Here is a 21202-nt window from a genome sequence, read left to right as displayed (position 1 = left end):
CACATAGGTTCAGTGTGTGTAAACTACTATGTACATATGTAGCAAAACTTTGCCATTTGTCTGTTTCGTTGTATCATATGAAGCACGATCGTGGCTCAAGAGTTTACCATTTACCATTTACATTAGGTAAACTGATCAGAATGCTATATTTCTTCTTGTTCTTGTTTTGAAGGGTTTTGTTATCCTTCCAAATCCTTGATATGGACATCTAAGGGGCACAGGTCTGTCTGTAAGCACGGAAACACCGGTGTGAAAGCCTGCTGTTTGTGAGAGGCAACCAATCAGAAAGAAGCTGAGGAACTGCAGCAGGGCCCAGTATAGGTTAAGACTAATTATAATGTAAGTTAAAAATGAAATGCAGAGTTGGAAATGAGCATTACAACAAGTATTAAATGTGCATGACTCTTCAACTGGCATTATTGGACACTTGAAGGTTAAAATACAAGTAGGATGTCCTTTTTTGCTCCCCATCCATCATTTAGAAGTTTGAAAATGTGATAATTAAAATGTATTTTTCAGAAAGTCAATCACTGGTAACAAACACCTAAGCCCAATTCAACAGGGGCTCATCTGTTTTATTCCTCTTGTACATATTTCTTTAGTTTCCCTCTGAGCCCCCCCCCCACCCCACCCCCCCCCCCACACACACACACACGGACACACACATACACACACACACACACCGGCCACGCCACATCCCATCATCCCCTTAGTGTGTTGCCGTGGCGATTGTTTGGAACAAAAGGTGGAGGAAGCTCTCTGAGGTCCAGATAACCTCCTGCAGCTTCCTGTCAGCATGCTAATACGCCTCTTTTCACACCAGACAACAGGGTCACACACACTTACTCGCACACGCACATCATTTGTACAGTGAAAGACCAGAAACCTACTTTCTTTTCTTTTGGTTTGTTTTTTGTCCTTCTTTTCACAAGTCACTCAGTGTCTTTTGTTGTTTTCTAGCCTGTCCCTTCGCTCCATCTTTCTTTCCTTCATTCTCTCTGCAAGTATCCATCATCTACCCTCCTATTCCCACTGCTATCCTCTTTCCCTTATGTTCATCAGTTGTTTTAATGTTTCATCCAGTTACTATATATGTATTATATTTTTCCTCTTCCTTTATTCCTTCTTCCTGTACTTTTCTTCATCCCTCTGCCCTTGTGCTCCAAGGGATTTAACTTCCCGTCCATCCATATGTTAAAGGCCACGTCATCAACTCTTTTCATCTATCCCTCCATTCTTTCACAGCAAAACCAAAGCGTAATCTCTCCTCTTTGACCTCCACCCACTCTCACTTCTCTTCCTTTTCATTCCATTTTCACTCCTCACTGTAAGCATTTACATTGCCCTCCATCTCTGTCCATCACATATTTAAGTTATCCACTATGTCTCCTCTGTTCAGTTTTCTCTCTCACTCCTCCTCCAACATCACACTATCGCTTTACACACTTTAAGACTGAAGTTATTACAAACTTTCATCACTTCTTTCTTCTTCTTCTCCTCCCTCTTTAACCCTCTCTTTCACTCCTCGCTTTATTCCTCCTCCTCTGTTATGTTAATTTTCTCTGTTTTCTTTTGCTCTTTCATGTTTTTCTTCTATCATTGCCAGTTTGCTTTTGTTAAGTCTTCCCTTTTTTTATCCTTCCTTTGCTAATCCCTTCATCCTCTAACAGGACACACACATGCACCACATTTTATAATTATTACTGATATTTTATTATCAGAGTGACATGGCAGCTCTAGAGTCAGTGCCATCAATTATGAATAGAAAAGTGTGTGTGTGTCTGTGTGTGGAAGAGTTCACTGAGGTGGCTCAATTAGCTGTGACCTTCCTCCTGCCCATCCCTACCCCTCTTCATCATCACCGCCTCCTCGTCTCCTCCCTCCTCCATCTCCCAGAATGCCCCTGTTTGACCTCATGCAAATGGCCGACCTCCCTGTCTCAAACGCACAAGGCAGAGAAAAAGGAGCGGCAATCGACGGAAGTAAGGGAGCAAGGAAAGGTTGAAGGGAATGAAGATGGGACAGGAGAAAAAAAACTTCTTTAAAATGGATTTTAAAAAATTTAAAAAAACATAATGAAAATTTGTAATTAATTCATAAAAAAGACTACATATTAAAATCAATTAAATTAATTTGCATCATAAATAGTCGACATGATAAATGAATGAAAACAAAACAAATATAATTAATTACATTAAAGGTTTTGTGAAAAAAAGTAAAATAAAGCAGTGAAAAAAAAAGAAAAAATCATAAATATACATTAAAAATATTAATATATTAAATTATTAAATATTAAAAGGTAGCTGCTACACACATACATTAAAGAAAATTACATTAAAGCCAAAAAGAAGATGAGAAAGGGATTAATGAGGGAGAGAGAGAACAATACTTTTAGAAGGAAAAAAGAAAGAAACAGAAATCAGAATCATGAAGTAGAAAATCTGGTTTTATATTTAAATCAGGTGAAGGGCCACTGTTAGGTGGATAAGGAGTGATGGGAATGTATTTAAAAAAAATAAATAAACCGTAATTATGCTGCGTATTTGACCTGTCTTGTCTTATTCCTCTTATTTAATTTCTGACAGTCGTCGTTCAACCTGTCAGACAATCCATGTTGCTGAAAGGTTGGACTAAAGACATTACTCAACTCAACAAACACATTGGTAGAAAGGTGATTATTCTATCAAGGGTGGAATCAAGGGTGTTTTCAATTTAGAAAAGTAGAATATATCACATAGATGTTGAACTGGAATGCACAAGCACTGCTAATAAAGCACTTAATGACAGTGGGGATGAAGAACTCCATTAAACAAGAAGAGACTTCTCACAGAACTACACTTGGGGAGGCGAAGCCAAAAAGTAATATGTTGTATTGTGATATATACACACAAAAAAGCTGCTCATTGCATCATGGAAAGTGATAGAAATGAAACCATCTTAGTTAAGTAGAAGCACATTTTCTGCTGGTGGATAATGAAATGTGTTTAACTTGGGTTACAAAGTTTTTCTGAATTGTCCTGTGTGTGTGTTACTCCTGTTTATATGGAGCTTTTATAGTCTTACCGACTACTCAAAGTATTTTTAACTACAAGTTACACACACAGTGATATATCTACCTTCCATCGATGGCCAATTTAGAATCACCAATGAACCTAACATGCTGTGGTGAACTGTTGGAGGAAGCTGAAGTACCTGGAAAAAACCCTTAGAGGTACAGGGAGGACATGCAAATGTCACAAAGGAAAGACCCCAGCTGGGGTTTCAAACCAAGAACCTCATTGCTGTGAGGCACCAGTGTTAACCTCTGCACCAGTGTCTGACCAGCTCTGACTCCAGAAGCCTTGATAAATCCCTGACAGAAGTAAGTGCTGTAAGGCGTAAAAATCGAATGCATAATCGAATTATTTAACAGAAGCACTTAACAGACATGGAATTGCTTGTCACATAGATGTCAGACTCCATTGTCATCTGCTTGAAACAGTGATAGGCAGGTTAAACAGTGCCATTATCCCAACACGTACATGTTACACCCAACATGTAAGGCTTATCATGTCAAAGTAGAACTACATATCAAACACGTGTCTTTGTTGCATGTAAACATTTCTAATATCATGAAAACCAGGATATTCATTTCCATAAAAGCACATTCAAACATGGTGTCTTCCATGTCCACGCTGTGAAATGTAACCATTAATGTTTTCAAATACTTCTCACTTACAGAGTACCCTTAGGTTTCTTGGTGGATATAAGAAAATGGTATTTTCTGGTATGTGAACATCAGTGTGGATGTTGAGAGACCAGAAGAAGGGAGAAGCAGACAATCTGACAGTCTGCTATAGCTGCTTAATGCTAATTCATTCAATGTTCCCCCACAGACCAGCAGCCGCCCATTGGGAATACGGGGTGGAAAGAGAGAGACAGACTGTGTGTGTGTGTTACTCCCAACCCGCTCTGAGGGAATGTGGATGGGAGTGAAAGAGAGCAGAGATCAGGCTCTGCCTCGCTTTCCAATGACCCTGTATTTGTGTGTGTGTGTGTGTCTGTTTGTGTCCGTGTGTGTGTATGTGTGCATGTACATATTTGTGTGTGAGTAGCATAACTCTTATGTGCATTGGTGTGTGTGACCTTCCATGAGTGTGTCTATGTATGCGTGGCAGCAGGTCTGAACATTGGAGAGCCTTTTTAAATGACAAAGGCAGAAACAAATCACTTCACACACCTCTGACACACACACACACACAAACAAACATTTGACTGGAAGTAGACCAGCCCAATCCACTGAACAAAGCAATAAAGAGAGAGACTATCTGATTCAGACTCTATGTTGATTGCCCACCATATATCAGCGTAAAAGAGAGATTTAAAGGGTAGTTCCAGCTTTCTTTCCCGCTGCTTTCCACCACAATCCAAAGGACCTACCAACATCATCTCATATCATGTTTTAACAGCATGTTGCCCTGCTTTCCGCTTTTTGTAAATGCATGTGTTTAGTTGTTTATTGTAATCTCAAACCCCGACTGTGAGAGCTGTGCTGCCAGGGAGAAGCTGACAGTACCATTTTCTTCTTCTTGTATAGCGTATAATGACTGGTGGCTAGACAAAGTTCACCAATATTCTTGCGTGCATGCAAAAAGAATACTATATATGGACATATCTAAGTCTATAAACTTTGGCCCTAAAAATTGTTGTTTGTGTGTGCATGTGCATACATGTGTGCCCTCCTATGCCGTTGCATATGCCGGCCTGGCATGAAGAGAGGCTGGCTGCCGACCACATTTGGGTGTAACGGGCGAGAATCCAGCAGACTAATTTGGGTCTGGCTGGGACAGCGCAGTTATTATTTTCCTCTGGACCATCAGGCAGAGGACACACAGCCATCTGCTGCACGCACATACACAAACACACACGTCTCAATTATATCACTAAGAGGGCAGCTGCAAGCGCTGCCTGGTCTCATAAACACACACACACACAAAACCATTTATAAGTACATGAACATGCACACATTATACTGTGTTGTTGGATCAACAGGGTGTTACAGAGAGACAGATTCTCCTGCTGGCGGCCTCTACAGAGAATGACAGGAGAGGGACACAGACAATGTTTCCATCCACCTGTTTCATGAGCATTTTGAATGAGGATGTGAAAAACTATGAAAACAAAAAGATGACATTGTATGCCAATCCCACCCACCCCCAAAAAGTTGTTAACCTCTATGACTGCATCAAACTCTTTGTTCACTCTCTCTTAAAAAGCTCACACAGTTAAATTCAATCCTGTCACAGGTGAGGAATAGCAGTATGTACAACAGTTTTAAGTGTGAGATCAGAAATGTTACATTTTTAAGCATGTATTCAGGTAAATTTTACCATCTGGTAAGCTATTTTGGTCAAAATCTGGACAAAAGCTCAACATGCAGAATCAAATTCAATTTAAAAAAAAGTTAAAATGGACCCTTCCATTTTAACTTCCAGATCAAATCAAATCATTTTGATCTGTAAGTTGGATGCTACTAGACTAACTTTGCATGATTCTAGGTTTCAAATGATCCCGCCCCCTCCCTTTAAGATAATTTTCTTCTGATTTCTTCCCTCCCAATTAAGAGGTTTTAAAAAGAATCCTGCATTAAAATTCCAAAATGAGAAAAAAATCTAGCTTAAAAAAAGAAAAGAAAAGAAAAAAAAGGAAGTACGAGGTGAAGTTGAGGGAGAGGGAGGATGTTAACTTTTCGCAGCAGCCATGTTTAATTACAGCTCCACTCTTTGTTAATGACTCTATTAATAGGCTGTTTGATTGGCCGGCCACGTCCCCCGTCTCCCTGACGAGACAGCAAAGAAACGAGTTAAACGGGTAAATCCTCTTTACACATAAATCTGCCTGAAGATTGTTTCAGCGCCGACCACCAAGCGAGAAAATTCATAACCTCGTCAATTTGTTAAAAGGCTTAAAAAAAATCCTCCCTCACCTCCCCGCCACCCAGTCATTTCTCCTGCACGCCACGATCTAATTAAAGTTGAAAAATAATTAGCGATATATTTTCCTTCCTTTAAAGAGAAAAAATGAAAAAAAAGAGGGAAGGCCAGTGATTAAAGGAGAAGAGGAGGAAGGGAGAGCAATTAAGAGGATGGAGGTTGACGAACTCTGTGTACACATGTAGGATTACAGGGTGAGACTCGAACATAGCAGAGACAAGCTTGATCTCTCCCTCTCTCTCTGTCTTTCACTTCTTCTTCTTTTTTTTAAATCGGTGTGCCACTTCTTCAGCAGCTGATAAAAGCTGAAAGAACAAGATAACCAGCTCAGTGGAGCTGCCGGAAAAGCTTACGGGACCTGATTTGACAATTAATCAATTATTTGATAGAAATCATCAATCAATCTAAGTGGGGGAATTAATCCAAGAGGGGGAGCTGGATAGAGAGAGATACAGAGACACAGTGATGGAGAGAGAGAAGAGGGGGAGTGATGTACCTTCTTCTTTAATTTGGTAAACTGATTGGCTTTTTTCCTTGTTTCCATATCTTAGAGCTTCCTATATCTAATTTACAGAGACAGAGTTCACAAACTAATGGAGAGAGAGAGAGAGAAAGGGAGAGCAACATCACGGCACAGATGGTAAATATGAGTTTCGTTCAACAAAACAATGCTCAGCTCAGTTTACAGATATTGGAAAGTGACTGTCAGAGCATTATAAAGACCTCCAGTCAAAGAGGCAACTTGGATTCATTCTCAAACATCCTGAGCTCCATTAGTAACCTCAGACCGTACAGAGGTTACTCTGTAACATAGTTTTCAATGCAACTGGGAATAGGGAAATAATACACATGCTCAAATCCAAGACTTAAACCTAGCATCACAGGACAGGAGACACAAAGGACACACAACGAGCTCTGTATACGGAAGTAAAAATGCCGGCTACAGCTAGTAGGTGTTGTTGCAGCAGTCTATCAATTTCTGCACAGTCGTAACCGACAGAATTTTGACAAATTAACTAGACAAAGATGGACACTGAGAAAAAAGAGAGCCCATGCTTTAACAATGGCCTTGTTTGGAGCAGTGGCTGCTACCTCCGTGCAGAGGTACATATGGACACGGAGTCGGAACCAGGAGTAGTGGGATTGGGATGTGAGAGAAAACCTCAAAACCTCAGTTTCTGTCCATTGACTCGCTCCGTCTCCAGTTTCCACCACCATGCTTTCTCGTTTGTCTTCTCCGGTGCTGATAATGGGGTGGCTGTAGCTCAGCTGGTAGAGCAGGTCACCTACTGATCGGAAGGTTGGTGGTTCGATTCCTGGCTTCCCCTAGTCTGCATGCCAAATATCCTTGGGCAAGATGCATACTCCGATGCATCCATCGGAGTATGAATGTGTGTGAATGTTAGCTAAAAGAAGCACTTAGACAAATGTGCTTGTGCGAATGGGTGAATGCACAAGTTGTGTAAAGTGCTTTGAGTGCTCAGAAGAGTAGAAAAGCGCTATATAAGAACCAAACCAGTCCATGATAATTGGCGTCTGTCTTGTGTCAGTGACGTAAAAGACTTCAGATATGTATCGGATTCAGTACCACATACGGAAGTGACCTAGGTCGGATTTGAAAATGTCGGATTTGTGCTGTTCACTCTGTCATACCATGATCGGATATGGGTCGCATAGGGTCAAAAAAGTCGGATTTGATGAGTTTTCGCCTGCAGTGCGAATGTAGCCTTAGAGTGCTAATCAGGTGGTACCAGATAATCTTCCACGGCACACCTGATCATTTGGTTGGGAAACACTGCCTAAAAGTATAAAGTGCATTGAGACAAATCTTGTTGTGATTTGGTGCTTTAAAAATAAAAATAATATTCAATTGAATTGAATATATGCCAATTTCAAATGCCTAGAGTAAGACCCAGCCTAGCTAACTTAGACTGGATTAGTTGGTGGGGTTAGGTTAATTGGTGAATCTAAATTGCTCATAGCTGTGAATGTGAGTTTGAATGGTTGTCTGTCTGTTTGTCTTAGCCATGCCACCATCTGGTGACTGTCTGCTGTGTACCCTGCCTCTGGCTGGGATACCTGACTGGGGTAGGCTCCAGCACCCCCGTGACCCCGATTAAGATAAGTTGAAAAGAATGGATGAATATAAAGAAATCCAAAGAATAGTTAATATATACTGAAGGAATGAGGGGTATTCATCTTCTCAATTTGGGTTAATTTCAGCTTTTTAGTCCCATGACTTGTTAAGGAGTTATAGAAAGAGAGAAATACTTTCGAGTTAAGAATAAAAAAAGGAAAACAATGAATCACAGCACAGCGATAGATTTCATGTCTATATATAGTTATAACATTTCCCAATCTAATCCTTATATTAGCAGAATATCACACATCAGTGCTTTCTACTAGCTGTTACATGCATGATTTGTACGAGCACTTTCTGATCTGCTAGTGCTATAAGTAAGGTTTGGCTAACATTCTGGAAATTCTTCTTGTATGTTTGAGAGTTTCGCAAATCTCTCAAGAGTCTTTTTAATATTCATGCTGCACAGACACAAGGACACAATCATTGTCAGTTGTTCTCTGAAGGACTGTACGAGCGCCTCGCCTTACAATCCATCATGTAAACAAGTAAACATCAGTTGCTGACCTTCCAAATTGATTGTTACTGCCTGCTACAGTCGTATGCAATCAGGTGTTAGAATACGTGTCATTTTCCTGCCTGTGCCTTAGGTGTCCCTCCGTACATCTGAGGCCAAGCCAAGGAAGAAAATACTATTTGCATCACTGTGTCAACACAAAGTTTAGGGACTAAATAACAAAGATTAGGCTAAGATCACAAAAAGATTGTGGTGGGAAAACAACATTCACAAGAAACACAGCTTCTGTTGTCAAAGTCATAGACTTTTTACACCAAACAGCTAACTAGTGGCCAGTTTTCACACACACATGCCCCTCAGTGCGGTTTCAACAATTATGTCCTCTCTGTTTGCATGGGGGCCTGGCAGGTACTTCCTATAAAACCAACTGAATGTAGCTCCTTGTTGACGATTGGCTCTTTGATCTATGTCCCCTTTCACAAGTCTTTGCAAGTGAATTGAAAAGGGTGCTTTTCCTGATTTCTACCTGTTGTGCAGTAGATGGCGTTTGGCAAGCTGCTGAGACCTTTGTGCAGTGGTGCATTCAGGCACTGTGGGAATCACCAAATGTGGAACTCAGCTCATTAATAACATCTTTTTTTTGTAAATAGAAAGCTTAGAAAAATGATTTGGCCTTAAAGATGACAATACAGCTCATGAAACCAGTTGTGTTTGACAGCTGATAGCTACATTTCAAAGCAAACACTGTAGGTTAATGAAACAAATTTGTTTCCTCTTATTAAAATTAAGTCAGCAAAAGCTGACAAATATGTCTAATGATGTTTTTTTCCTTTTTTTCCTCTGTATTACCTGTTTTCATGAACAAATATTGTCATTTCGTACACAAGCTGACAGAAGCTACAATGTAAACAGGCTGATATGACAGTTTGAATCCTATTTAATTCAGCAACACACACACACACACACACACACACACACACACACACACACACACACACACACACACACACACACACACACACACACACACACATATACACGGCTTGTCAATACAGACTTATTAGTGCCTCCAAGGTCGATGTGTCGACCTTCAGGATGGACGCCTGTCTCTATTAACAGGAACTGAGGGAAAGTGAACCAATTGAGACACAGAGCTCGTCACCAAGCTGACAAAGTACAATGACGTGCCCCCCCACCCTCATCCCAACACATACACACACATACACGGCAATAAAATATGCATTGTCGCTCGCTGCACAAATCAACAACCGTCCGACGAGCTGATGAGATTTTAAATGAGCCTTAATTTGTTGGGAATTGTCTTTGGTGACGATAGACGAGAGAAGGAAGAATGATAGAACAAGTGACAGACTAAATAAACACCAAGAGACAATCAGAGAAAAAGATAGAGAGACAAAGAGAGAGAGACAAAGGATCGAAAACAACAGAACTGATCTTTGAGATGCGTAATGTTTTTGCTTGACACAACAGTGACAAAACAGGCACACAGGTGTGCGACTTACCTGTGACAATCCCAGGTAGATGGAAACTGTCTCAGAGATGTAGAGGAAGCGCCCCTCTTTGTTTAGTGCAAATACAAACCCATCCAGAGACTGAAACAGAGAAAAAGAGAGGTGGACGTTAGACTTCTCAAAAAGACTTGTCTTGGGTGCAGACTGTAGATAAAAGATGGACTACGAGTTCACCCATTGGTTGTTTTTTTTTTTGTGTGTTTTCAATGAAAAAATGAAAATTGTTTTGACTTCCATAAAACTCGTAACTGCTGATTAAGACAATAAACTCATCAGAAATTTTTTTTTCTGGGTTCATAGAGAAAGGGAAATGAAGGTCATTCACTCACAGACTTCTACACAGTCAGAAATCGTTCTGCAACCCCGCCTGTAAAAAGATTTAAGGCATTTACTTTACTTTTCAGAAGCCAGTTTCCTTCTTTCCTTAGTTTAGGAACTACATACCCTTAAAACATTTTTAACCTAATTTTGCATGTTCACAATATTATTTTAGTTGGTTTCTCTTTTTCTATTGTTTTTAGTTAACAGCTACAGTGTTTTTCCAGTTTTTAGTTGAGTTTTAGTTCAGCAGAATGACCTTGCTTCAAAAGCAGCTACCGACCCAACAAGTCAATAAAAGCCCATTAAAATGTAGCAGCTACAGCCACAATACTGTTGATTGTGATTTCTTTTTTCTTTTCCATCTCCTTCTTTGTGTTGTCTCTGTCACTTTCTTACCAACTACACCCCCACTGCAAAAACACACATAGGATGATATCTATTTTGCATACTGTCACTTTTTTCTTGCCTAAAAAGATACAAATTCCCTACCTCTGCTGCTGTTAAACAATGGATAGTGGGGCTGTGTTCATGAGGACATCACAGAGCAGGAAGGAACAGTCCAAGATAACACAGCAGACGAAAAATAAAGTAATTCATACTTCCATCCTTTTGTCAATGTGACAGTAATGAAAACAGAAATCTGACAAATTTTCCAGATGTCACTGTGACGTCGACATCTCTTCATTATTCAGAGCGCTTTGAGTACTCCGGGAGAGTAGAAAAGCACTATATAAGAATGAGTCCATTTGCCATTATTCATAGGTTGTTTTAAACATTTTGTCCTTGCTTTCAGTTCCTTCATTAAAAAATAATCTCAAGATTTAGCTGACTGAGGATTTTTTTAAAATCAGATACATGCAAAAGTAAGTCCCTCTGCACACACACACACACACACACACACACACACACACACACAGACCCACACACACACACAGACCCACACACCTCCACCTCCACAAAGACATCCAAGTGTGTCTAATGGTGTATTTCCATGACGATCACGGTGCCACACTTGACTTCAGCAGCAAATCACACATGCAAAGATGACACACACATGCACATGTACACAAACGCACACACACAAGCAAATGCACGTCTGAGTGTGTCCAATGCTGCTGTTATGGGAAGATCATGGCAGAACACTCGACTCTTTGAACACAATACACTGGATCCAAGCGCACACAGACACACACAAAGCCAATGATACTCCAGAGGTCAGCCAGGTTAATTACATGTAGCGCCCTACTGTTATTGGTAATACATGGTTTCCTCCTGTGTGCACATGCATGTGTGCATGCTAGTGTGTGTGTGTGTTATATCTTGACACTCTAAGTGCATACTGTACGGTGTGTATTATTTTGGGGGAGAAAGAAGTGCAAGCAGTCGGGCACATTTAAAGGCATTGAGGACAACTGGCTAAAATATTAGGTACAGTCCGAAACAATGTGGGTTTTTTTCTTTCATCTGTTATTGTCACATTATTGATCATGGATCAAAGGTATTGATCCAATAAAATGATTTAACATAGAAATACATTAAACTATCAAACAGCTCCCAGAATAATGACTTCCCTGTTGGATGCTTTGATACTTTGAGGCTTTTACATTAATCAGAAAAGAGAGACAAAGAAAAAAGAGATCACCTTTTGGATTTGACAGTTCAAATGTCATCTGTGTAGTACCTTTGGTTTGACTGTTGGGTACTTAATTTTCTTCTCTCTCTTTGTCAGATATAAAGTGGTATTTGGCGATGGCCTTTAACCTTTTACGCCTGGCTAATTATTCTAATGCTTACATGGAGGTGTGTGGGTATGTGTTGTCGCTGCCCCCCCGCCCTGTGTCCGTTTACTCTGCCCTCTCAGCTAATGAGATGTTAATGAGATGTTAATCGTCAGTGAGCCGCATCAATGTCCATCCATGCTGGGCTCCTCATTAACACACATTCTGACTCTTTCTGAGTGGGTGTGCGCAAGCTTTTGTGTGTATATGTGCAGTTGGGCACATGTTTGCTGTGTGCTTCTATCTGTGTGTGTGTGTGTGTGTGTGTGTGTGTGTGTGTGTGTGTGTGTGTGTGTGTGTGTGTGTGTGTGTGTGTGTTGTCAGATTATGATCCAGATGGTTGTTCTCTGTTTTGATGCCTTTCACTTTAAATGTCTTTATCCTCTAATAAGTTCATTATCCTTAGAAGACATTTAAACATAACAGCTAGCTCAATATAATATTGGTTAGATATATTAATCTGGTCCCAATAAAACACAGTTTATGAAAATATGACTGGATCCTGTTTTCTGTGCTTTGCATTTTTCAACAAAAAAATATAAAATACATTCACACTACAAGTGACTAAACTGTAAAGTGGACCATCGAGGCACCACTGAAGCGCTTCTCTTGGACTTGTCAGAATCATCTCTGGGCTTGTCTTCAAATGGATGGATAAAGCCCAAGATATGGTTTATCTCTATATGGCTGATGCTTCAGCACATCAAGCACAACTCTGATTCATCGCGCATCACAACCATCAAGCACTGGCATGTGCTGTTTGTAGCTTTGTAGCACCATTTTCCATTGACATTACTAGTAGTCAGTTGCCTCTGCATTGCTAGTGTGAAAACACCATTAGTCACTTTGTTTAAATCAATCCAGCCTGGGTCATGAGAGCCTGTGAGCTTTGTACATGCTGATTTTATACTTGGTCATTTAATGGGATAAAAAGTGGAAACAATTTACAGAAGCATGCATTTGATAAATGTGCATTAGAACAAAGATGACTGAGACTTGATTTTGCAGAGACACTACTACAAAGAAATGGAACTCAAACAATCTCCAACACTGTAATGCCACAAATGTTGGTTGTTCCTTCTTTCCCTAAAAGCCCCTCAACATTATCGCGGAGCCAGTCGGGTGACTGGAACAACACAAGCTCATATTTGAGCTTTTCAATAGTTTTAACTGTGTGATGGCAGGCATCAGAGAAGAGTCCAAGGATAGATTTAAGAAGCTGGAGATTAGCATAATCAGATTTTACTGATGATTCTATACATGAAGTTTTAATAATCAGGGCACTATTGGAATAAAGCTCTCTCCATTCACATGGCTAAGGGTTTCGCCTTGTTACCATTAAGTAACTGTTCTTCTAGAACAGGAGTGTCTCATGACTCATTTTACATGGTGGGTCACATTCAGCCCACTTTGAGCTTAAGTGGGCTGAACCAGTGAAACTCCCCTGTTATCTGCTGCTGTAGTTAATGAAAGACATATACCTGCAAGAATAAATAAATGAGTAAAATTACAATTTCTTTCTTTCATTTAATTTTTACTGTGGACCTGTTGCAAAAACAAAAAAACAAAGCAAAACAAAAAACCCTAAAATTTCTATAGTCAATAGTGTGAAAATACAAACTTTCCTGTGATTTAATTGTTTATCAGTTACTCAATTACTGTAGTGTGGTATAAATGGCCATGGGGCAGATCTCTATCAGCAGGAAGCACGATTAAACTAAAATTATGTTAAAAGTCCCCATATTTTCCCTCCTTTGTACATTCCAAAGCCATCTAGTGGGCCAGAGTCTTTGCCAGGCGGATTCTGACCCTCAGGCCTCGTGTTTGATACCCCTGCTCTAGAAAGACTTTCTTTGTAATGTTCAAAACTATGTAACAACCATTAAATTCACAGCCTTAGATTAACCATAATGCACAATATGTGTGAAAAGTAACTATTATAACCTATGATACACCTACTTTGCTTAATTTTGTTTACAGAAGTCTTGTTGAGAGCCACTGAAGGGTAACTATATTATAATATACATGCTTAAATAGTTCTGGAAAAGCTAAAGGGGTCTTATAAACCTAAGTAAAACCATAATTGGTTGATAGTTAGTCCCCATTTTCTTCGGTGAAAGCCGCTGATGTTTCTTGGAAAATTGTGACACAGCTGGTACGCCTCTGTCTTTTTGCCCCTTTATACAAACACAAGCCAACAGGGGGAAAAGGCTGAGATGTGGAGATAATCGCAACCTGTGTTTTTCTTTTTACAGTTTTATCATCTTGTCTGATTGAGGTCCAGGTTTAGCAACAAGCAGCTCCAGGTGAAGGAACGCAAATCTGCCCATTTCAGAGGGATTAAAACGGATTAATTAGAATTGGAAAAGCGAGTTGAAAGGTGGAAGCACGTGTGTGTGTGTGTGTGTGTGTGTGTGTGTGTGTGTGTGTGTGCGTGTGTGCGTGCGTGTGTGTAAATTATGCTGATATGAACTGATGTAAACACTCACACAGACAGATATAGATGTGCTGTAAACAAACATAACCTTGCTGACTGCTTTGTTAAGTCCCCGGTTGCCTCCCAGAGGTTAAGCAGGCCTCTGATTATTAGAGCTCTGAATCCAACCAGAGCTCAAACCAAATTTTATTTTTCTGCTGCAAGCTTGTGTTTTTTCCCTCAGCTTCCTTTGGTTTACACCAGAAATTATTTACAAGGTCGACATGGTCTTGAAAGGTCAGTGAAAAGTTGTAAGATGCACAAAGGTCAGTGTAACACTCAGAAAGCAAGTGTTTTCAAGCCTCACTAACTGACATTTTCTGCATGAATAGATGCCTTTAAAACATGCTTGTTAAAGCAAAAGTTGCACACTGCTTTTAACTCTAACTACTCTTTTATTTATTGTGAACAGAGGGAAGCAGCTGTAACATGCAGGTAGGTGTTATTTTTTTATGGCAGACTGTGATTGGACTACAAACCTGAATAGATATCAAAATGAAAAAGAATATAAATAAGCCTGTAAGAACGTACTAACAATCTCACATTTAACCCTAAACCTCATCTGTAGCTTAAGCACCAATAAGACTGGACTAGAGCCTGTAGGGCATGACAACCATTCACACTCACAATCACAGCAGTTAACCTAACACGACTATATTCAGACTGTGGAGCGAGCCCACACAGAACATGTAACGTCTGCATGAGAAGGGTGCAGCCAACCCGTGGAATCAAACCCAAAATGATCTTGCAAATAGACGACAGTGCGAACCACTACACGGCCAGGATGTCCTGTCCAAAACTTGACAAGATCCACACCCACACTCTAAGCCAAATTCAGGCTTCATCAGACAGATTTGAGCTCCACAAACAAGACTAATCCAAAGACACTGACCCGGACAAAGACAATGAAACAACAGTGTAACCAGGATGAGCGATGCAGCCATTAGATGCAGTATCAGCTGACCTCAGCCTGTTTGCAGGGATATTGTTTTTCCTGGCCTTTGCTGTTTTCCACTTGTATTTGCATATTAATAACACATGCAGACACAGTGGGACCGTAGACCGTGTGTGCACTGTCTGGTTGGTCTATATGACTGTGCATATGGGTATGTTTGGGCTCTAGCTTGTTAATATTTTATTTTTCATAGTTGTGTGTGTGCGTGTGTGTGGATATGCATCCAGGACTTTATATCTACATGCATGCCAGTGCAGAAAGACTAAGGGTAAGTCTTAAGCACACACAGACACACACACACACCTCTGCACAAAATAAAGTAACAGCACAACCAAACATGTAGAAAACACAAGTATGCACACACACAAGGTGGAACTAAATGGACATTACGGCAGAAGTCACGCACTAAGACACACATACACAGAGTCATTGTCTCTATCTTTTCTTCTTTCTCTCTCTCTGTCACACACACGCACACATATACAAACACACGCCCTGTGGCAGCAGTCCGTGTGTGTGTCTCTTTATGAAATCACAGAGGGTCTGACCGCCTCATAGTAATTATGCTAATTGCCTGGATGCCCTTGCCTTTATTTATGCAGGGCTGCTAAGATAAATAAAAGGAAATTGCTTTGGATCTAACTGTATTCATTTCAGCATGCTAACTAGAACACTAACGCTGCTCTCTGAGTCTGTGTGTGTGCGCAGCAAGAGAGCAAGGGAGCAAGCGAGTAGGGGGGTGAGGTGTTCACAGATTTGTTTACCCTTCACAAATTCTGCAGGTAATTGCAATTTTGATTGTATATTTATTTATTTTGCTCCGTGTGTGGATGGATTGTATTGATGCTGTGTGTGTGTGTGTGTGTGTGTGTGTGTGTGCACTTCCTGTCTCTCAGTCATAATGAAATGTTTTGTTCTATTAACCAGAATATAACTGTCTGAGAATCACAGACTGCTCTGAAGTGAAACTAAGGCCCCTGAACAAAACTATCATAAGAAGTGCTCATTTTAATATGCAACTGAAGGAGTTTAAATTAAATACTTGAGATTTAAAGATTTATCAAGATGTATCTAGTGCAAAATCATAAAAAAGCCTCCCAACATCACTGAACTACTGCAAGATCCAATGCAACCCACCCATATGCCTACTTTTAATGCAATTTCTGACTTAACAGGTGTCATATCTGCTGTGTTCCGATGTCGGCTCTGCTTTCTGTAGGATTATTCTGCTGCTGTTCTGTGTAGCATGCAGATGGAAGTAAACATGTGACTATAGTCGTCCAGACTGCAAAACCTATATACAGCAATGATAACATGGATAATAACATTGTGATCTCTGACAGGTGAAGTGAATAACATTGATTGTCTCTTCATAATGGCGACTGGGTCAGAGCATTTTCAAAACTGCACGTGGGGTGCAAAGGCTGGCCCATGTGGTCCAATAAAAACAGACATAGGCACAAAAAGTTCATGCTGATTCTGATAGAAAGGTGTGAGAATACACAGAGCACCACAGTTTTGTTGAAACCTTGGGTCCTGCCATCCATGTGGATCTTACTTTGACATGTACCACCTACCTAAGGATCTCTGCAGACCATGTACACCTATTCATGGAAGCAGTATTCCCTGATGGTTGTGGTTTCATACTTATCTAATCAGGCCATAAAGTGAAGTGGAATGGTTTGAGGAGCACAACAATGAGTTTGAGGTGTTGACTTGGTTTCCCAGATTTCAATTCAATAAGGCAACTGTGGGACATCCTGGTCCAATCCATGAAGGCCTCACCTCACAATGTACACGACTTAAAGGATCTGTTGCCAACATCTTGGTGCCAGATGAAACAGCGCACCTTCAGGGGTCTAGTGGAATCCATGCCTTGAAAGGTCAGGGCTGTTTTGGCAGCAGAAGGGAGACCACCACAATATTGGACAGGTGGTCAAAATGTTATGCCTGATCTTTGTATGTAACATTTAAAAAAAAATCACAGTAGCATAATGAAACAGCTTTGTTTGTTTAAAGTACGAAATGCAAGCACAAAATATTCTCATTTTAAAGTAAATGCCATATTAAGTACATAATAATAAAAAAGGAAGTTGGACATCCAGATTGTGATTCTAAGAGCAAAGACTGAAGATAATGCCAACTTGTTTGTTCAACAGCTTAATGCACCTTCAAGGTGCCCCATCCATGTCTTGCTATGTAAGGTGGGTCTAATAAAATCAGTCTCACACTGTGACAGACTGTACAGTATCAATTTGAAGGTGTCAGACTGTGCTGTGAACACAACAGTGTATAACAACAGATGAACATCATCCGCTTATATCAGCCATCTGTGCTGTTCTTTTGTATTCAAAATGAGGATTCACAAGGTTCCAGCATTTCATTTTATGTGTGTTTCCCCACCCAAACTTCAGATGTAATGTCACTCAGTGTATGCTGATTGGTTGGTTCATAGATGTGCATCATAGCAGCTGTCACACAGTGTGAGTCTGTCCTTAAATTTCTGACAGTCTGAATTTTGCTGCGGGCCTTTTCGGTCCACCAGAAGCTCCATATCAGTCATTAGTGAATGTGCATGATCTCATGTCATCACTATTTGGAAACACTGTCCACAAATTGCACCATGATTTTCTTATGACCAAGTCTGTGCAGTTTGTGCTAACATTTCCTGCTCACCAAATGGTGAATTTGGGCTGATTTACATCGCCTAATCACCTTCCTGCAAACCTAAGTCAAATGCTTAAAGACACATGTACTGAAATTGATAGAACTGCAGATGGAAACACCCAAATGTTAGGCCATAGATGTTAAAAAATGATGCACAAATACACACACAAACAGACACACCCACAAACAGACACACACACACACACAAACACACACACCCACAAATGTCCTAATCTGGGTGTTCAGACAGTAAAAGAAAGAATTGCAATTGATTAGTGAGCACTGCTGAATGGCTTGCTCCCTCTGCTTTCCACCTCCTGCAGATTACTGCATCGATCGCCTTCACACACACGCGCGCCACACAACAGATGAGGCCATCTTTTAACCATTCAGAACGGGCGGTTTAAATGTTACTGTCTAGCTCTCTGCCTCTTAATGACAAATGGAAAGACTGTGTGTGTGTGTGTGTGTGTGTGTGTGTGTGTGTGTGTGTGTGTGTGTGTGTGTGTGTGTGTGTGTGTGTGTGTGTGTGAGAGAGAGAAGGAGGGCAAATAAATTGTAGGATAAGACAGAGAAATGGAGGGAAAGGGTGATGTATAGGAATGACAAATAAAGAAATCAAGAAACAAAGAGAAAGAGGAAAATGGAGGGCAGGTGATTAAAGACGGAGAGAAAAAGACAATCAAACATGGATAAGAGACAAACATATTGACAACACACAGAAAAAGCAAAAGTGAAAATTAAAAAGTAACAAAGCTGATTAAAGAGGCAGAACTAAAGTATTGAGGACTGAACATTATACCTATTGACTAGTGTGATACTTGGACACCCGGTTTTGAACCCATGCCTCCACTCGTCTGACTTTTCCAGCAGATGTTAAACCTCGCTGTGGGGATTTGCTCCCATTCAAGGTGGATCACAGTTTCTGTTGTGGTTATCCAACATGAGTTTGATGGGGTTGAGGGCAGAGCTCTATGCCCAGCAATCACATTATTGCACTCCCAACTACAAATAGTACTTTATCTCTTTTACATCTATAAGAACTTGAAATGTTTTGTTTACCTATCAACCAAGCCCAACCACATGCTCACTTTATGGCTCTATAAGTAAGTCACCTAACTTCCCCCATCTCTTGCTGTCACCACAAGAGTGCATGGAGTATTGGGTATATACTGATGTTGACTGTAAAGTCCCTGTCAGTACTCTTGCGGCAGCATTTTGGATGAACTGAAGGCTTTTCAATATTCATCATTATTATTAACTCGATACTAATGAATAACAATCAGTTCATAAATGCATGAACTAGTTCTTTAGCATCACTCTGAGAGAGGATGTTTCTAATTTTAGAGATATTGCACAAATGCAGGAAAGCAGTCCTACATTTTTGTTTCATATGCACAGTGAGGGACATTTCCTGGACAAAAAGATTCCAAGATTTCTCACAGTGTTACTGGAGGCCAAGGTATTCCTATCCAAAGTAAGCATTTGGTTAGACACCATGTTTTTTAAGACTGACTACATAGTTTGAAGTGAGTGACTGCTTTTAAAATAAATGTGTGTTGCAACATTAAGATGTTCTTTAATTTGCACTATGGAGCTTAGAAAAAGAGAGTAATGTAAAAAGAGTAATGTACAAAACCAGGGAAACAAAGAGAGAAATGTGGAAGAAAAGTAGTACAATCTGTAAGAAAAAACACACTTGGGGAGTGGGCAAAAGGCAGAAAAAGAAGAAAAATGAGAAAAAGATGCAGACCAGTTGGCAGAAGAAGTGCCATTCGTGAAAAACAGAAGAATAAAGACTAGTCAAACAGAAAGAGAATCACCACAAGGAAGGAATAAGAGAGGAAGATTAATGGAAGAGAAGGACATTGACAGATGTGTTATTAATTGCAGGGAAGGGTAATACAGGACTGTTTTTTTATAACCAGAGAAACCAGTTAGAATGAGTTTTGCAATGGAGGAACTTCATTACTAAATGTACTTCATCAGTCTCTTCATCTCAAAGTTTTGTCTTTGTGAGGTAACAGCTTGACTGTGTCCACATTAGAAGACTCCAAAACATTAGTTAGTGTTTACAAGAGTGTGTCTGGATGCTTTGCGTTTAGCATATGGCTTTTTTTACAGTCGGACACCTCTGGGTTTTAAAGGAGCAGTTCCCTCATTTTATTCCAGTTCACTCCCAGTTCTCACATTAACAGCAACTGGAACAACTGGAGCAGCAGACACTCAGCTGTATGGTGATAATAAAAACCCCTCTCCCAGTGCCTGTAAACAAAATATTTGTCTGGTTTCATTTTTATCGACTGACTTTTTTAAAGCAGCCTGGTCAACTGAACATTTGTCAACTGACAATAATCTGCTATATAAGAAAAGAAAAAAGATCTTCTGCTCATTTCTGTTTGGCACAGTTTATAGAAAGTTCCGTCAGGTTCCTCGCTAATTCGGTGGTCCCTCCCTTTTTCACTAATTGGACAAGATTGTGGACTCAACATAATAAATGAATCGAGGATGAACACATCGATTAGGGAGACTTAATCTAGAATAATCAATGCCATAAAATTACATTACAGCAGTACTTATTCTACTAAATTGTGGCAAGTTTGATTCATAAAGATGTTGTCCCCCTTTCGTAAAATAATTATAGAATTAAGTCGTTTGACAGTTTGTATATGTCATATGCAGTGTGCCAGGACCACTTATGAATTGATTTTACCATAAAGAAAAAAAAATCCTGTGGTCCTTTCAATTAAATGAAAAAAAAAAAATACAGTGTCTAAATATTATGACTATATATCAGATCTGAGATTTGTAAACTTTAGGCCTAAGATTGGCGGGTTTGAACTTCCTGTTAGAGAGGTGGACTGCTTCCTGTCCAACTAATGTACTGACAAGCAGCATCAAGAG

The 21202-nt window shown here is 40.0% G+C and overlaps 1 protein-coding gene across 1 annotated transcript in view; it reads right to left on the bottom strand.

Annotated features, from left to right (window-relative positions):
* LOC116310777 (neuronal PAS domain-containing protein 3) overlaps positions 1-21202 on the bottom strand; it is a 360308-nt gene that overhangs the window by 103293 nt on the left and 235813 nt on the right. The window contains exon 7 of the mRNA XM_039603778.1: positions 10093-10182. Within this exon, the coding sequence (XP_039459712.1) occupies positions 10093-10182 (90 nt within the window). The remainder of the gene's footprint in view (positions 1-10092; positions 10183-21202) is intronic.

The sequence above is a fragment of the Oreochromis aureus genome, linkage group 19 (assembly GCF_013358895.1).
Source record: "Oreochromis aureus strain Israel breed Guangdong linkage group 19, ZZ_aureus, whole genome shotgun sequence".
NCBI lineage: Eukaryota > Metazoa > Chordata > Actinopteri > Cichliformes > Cichlidae > Oreochromis > Oreochromis aureus.
The sequence above is the reverse complement of the archived record's forward strand: the minus strand, read 5'-3'. Positions and strand labels throughout refer to the sequence as shown.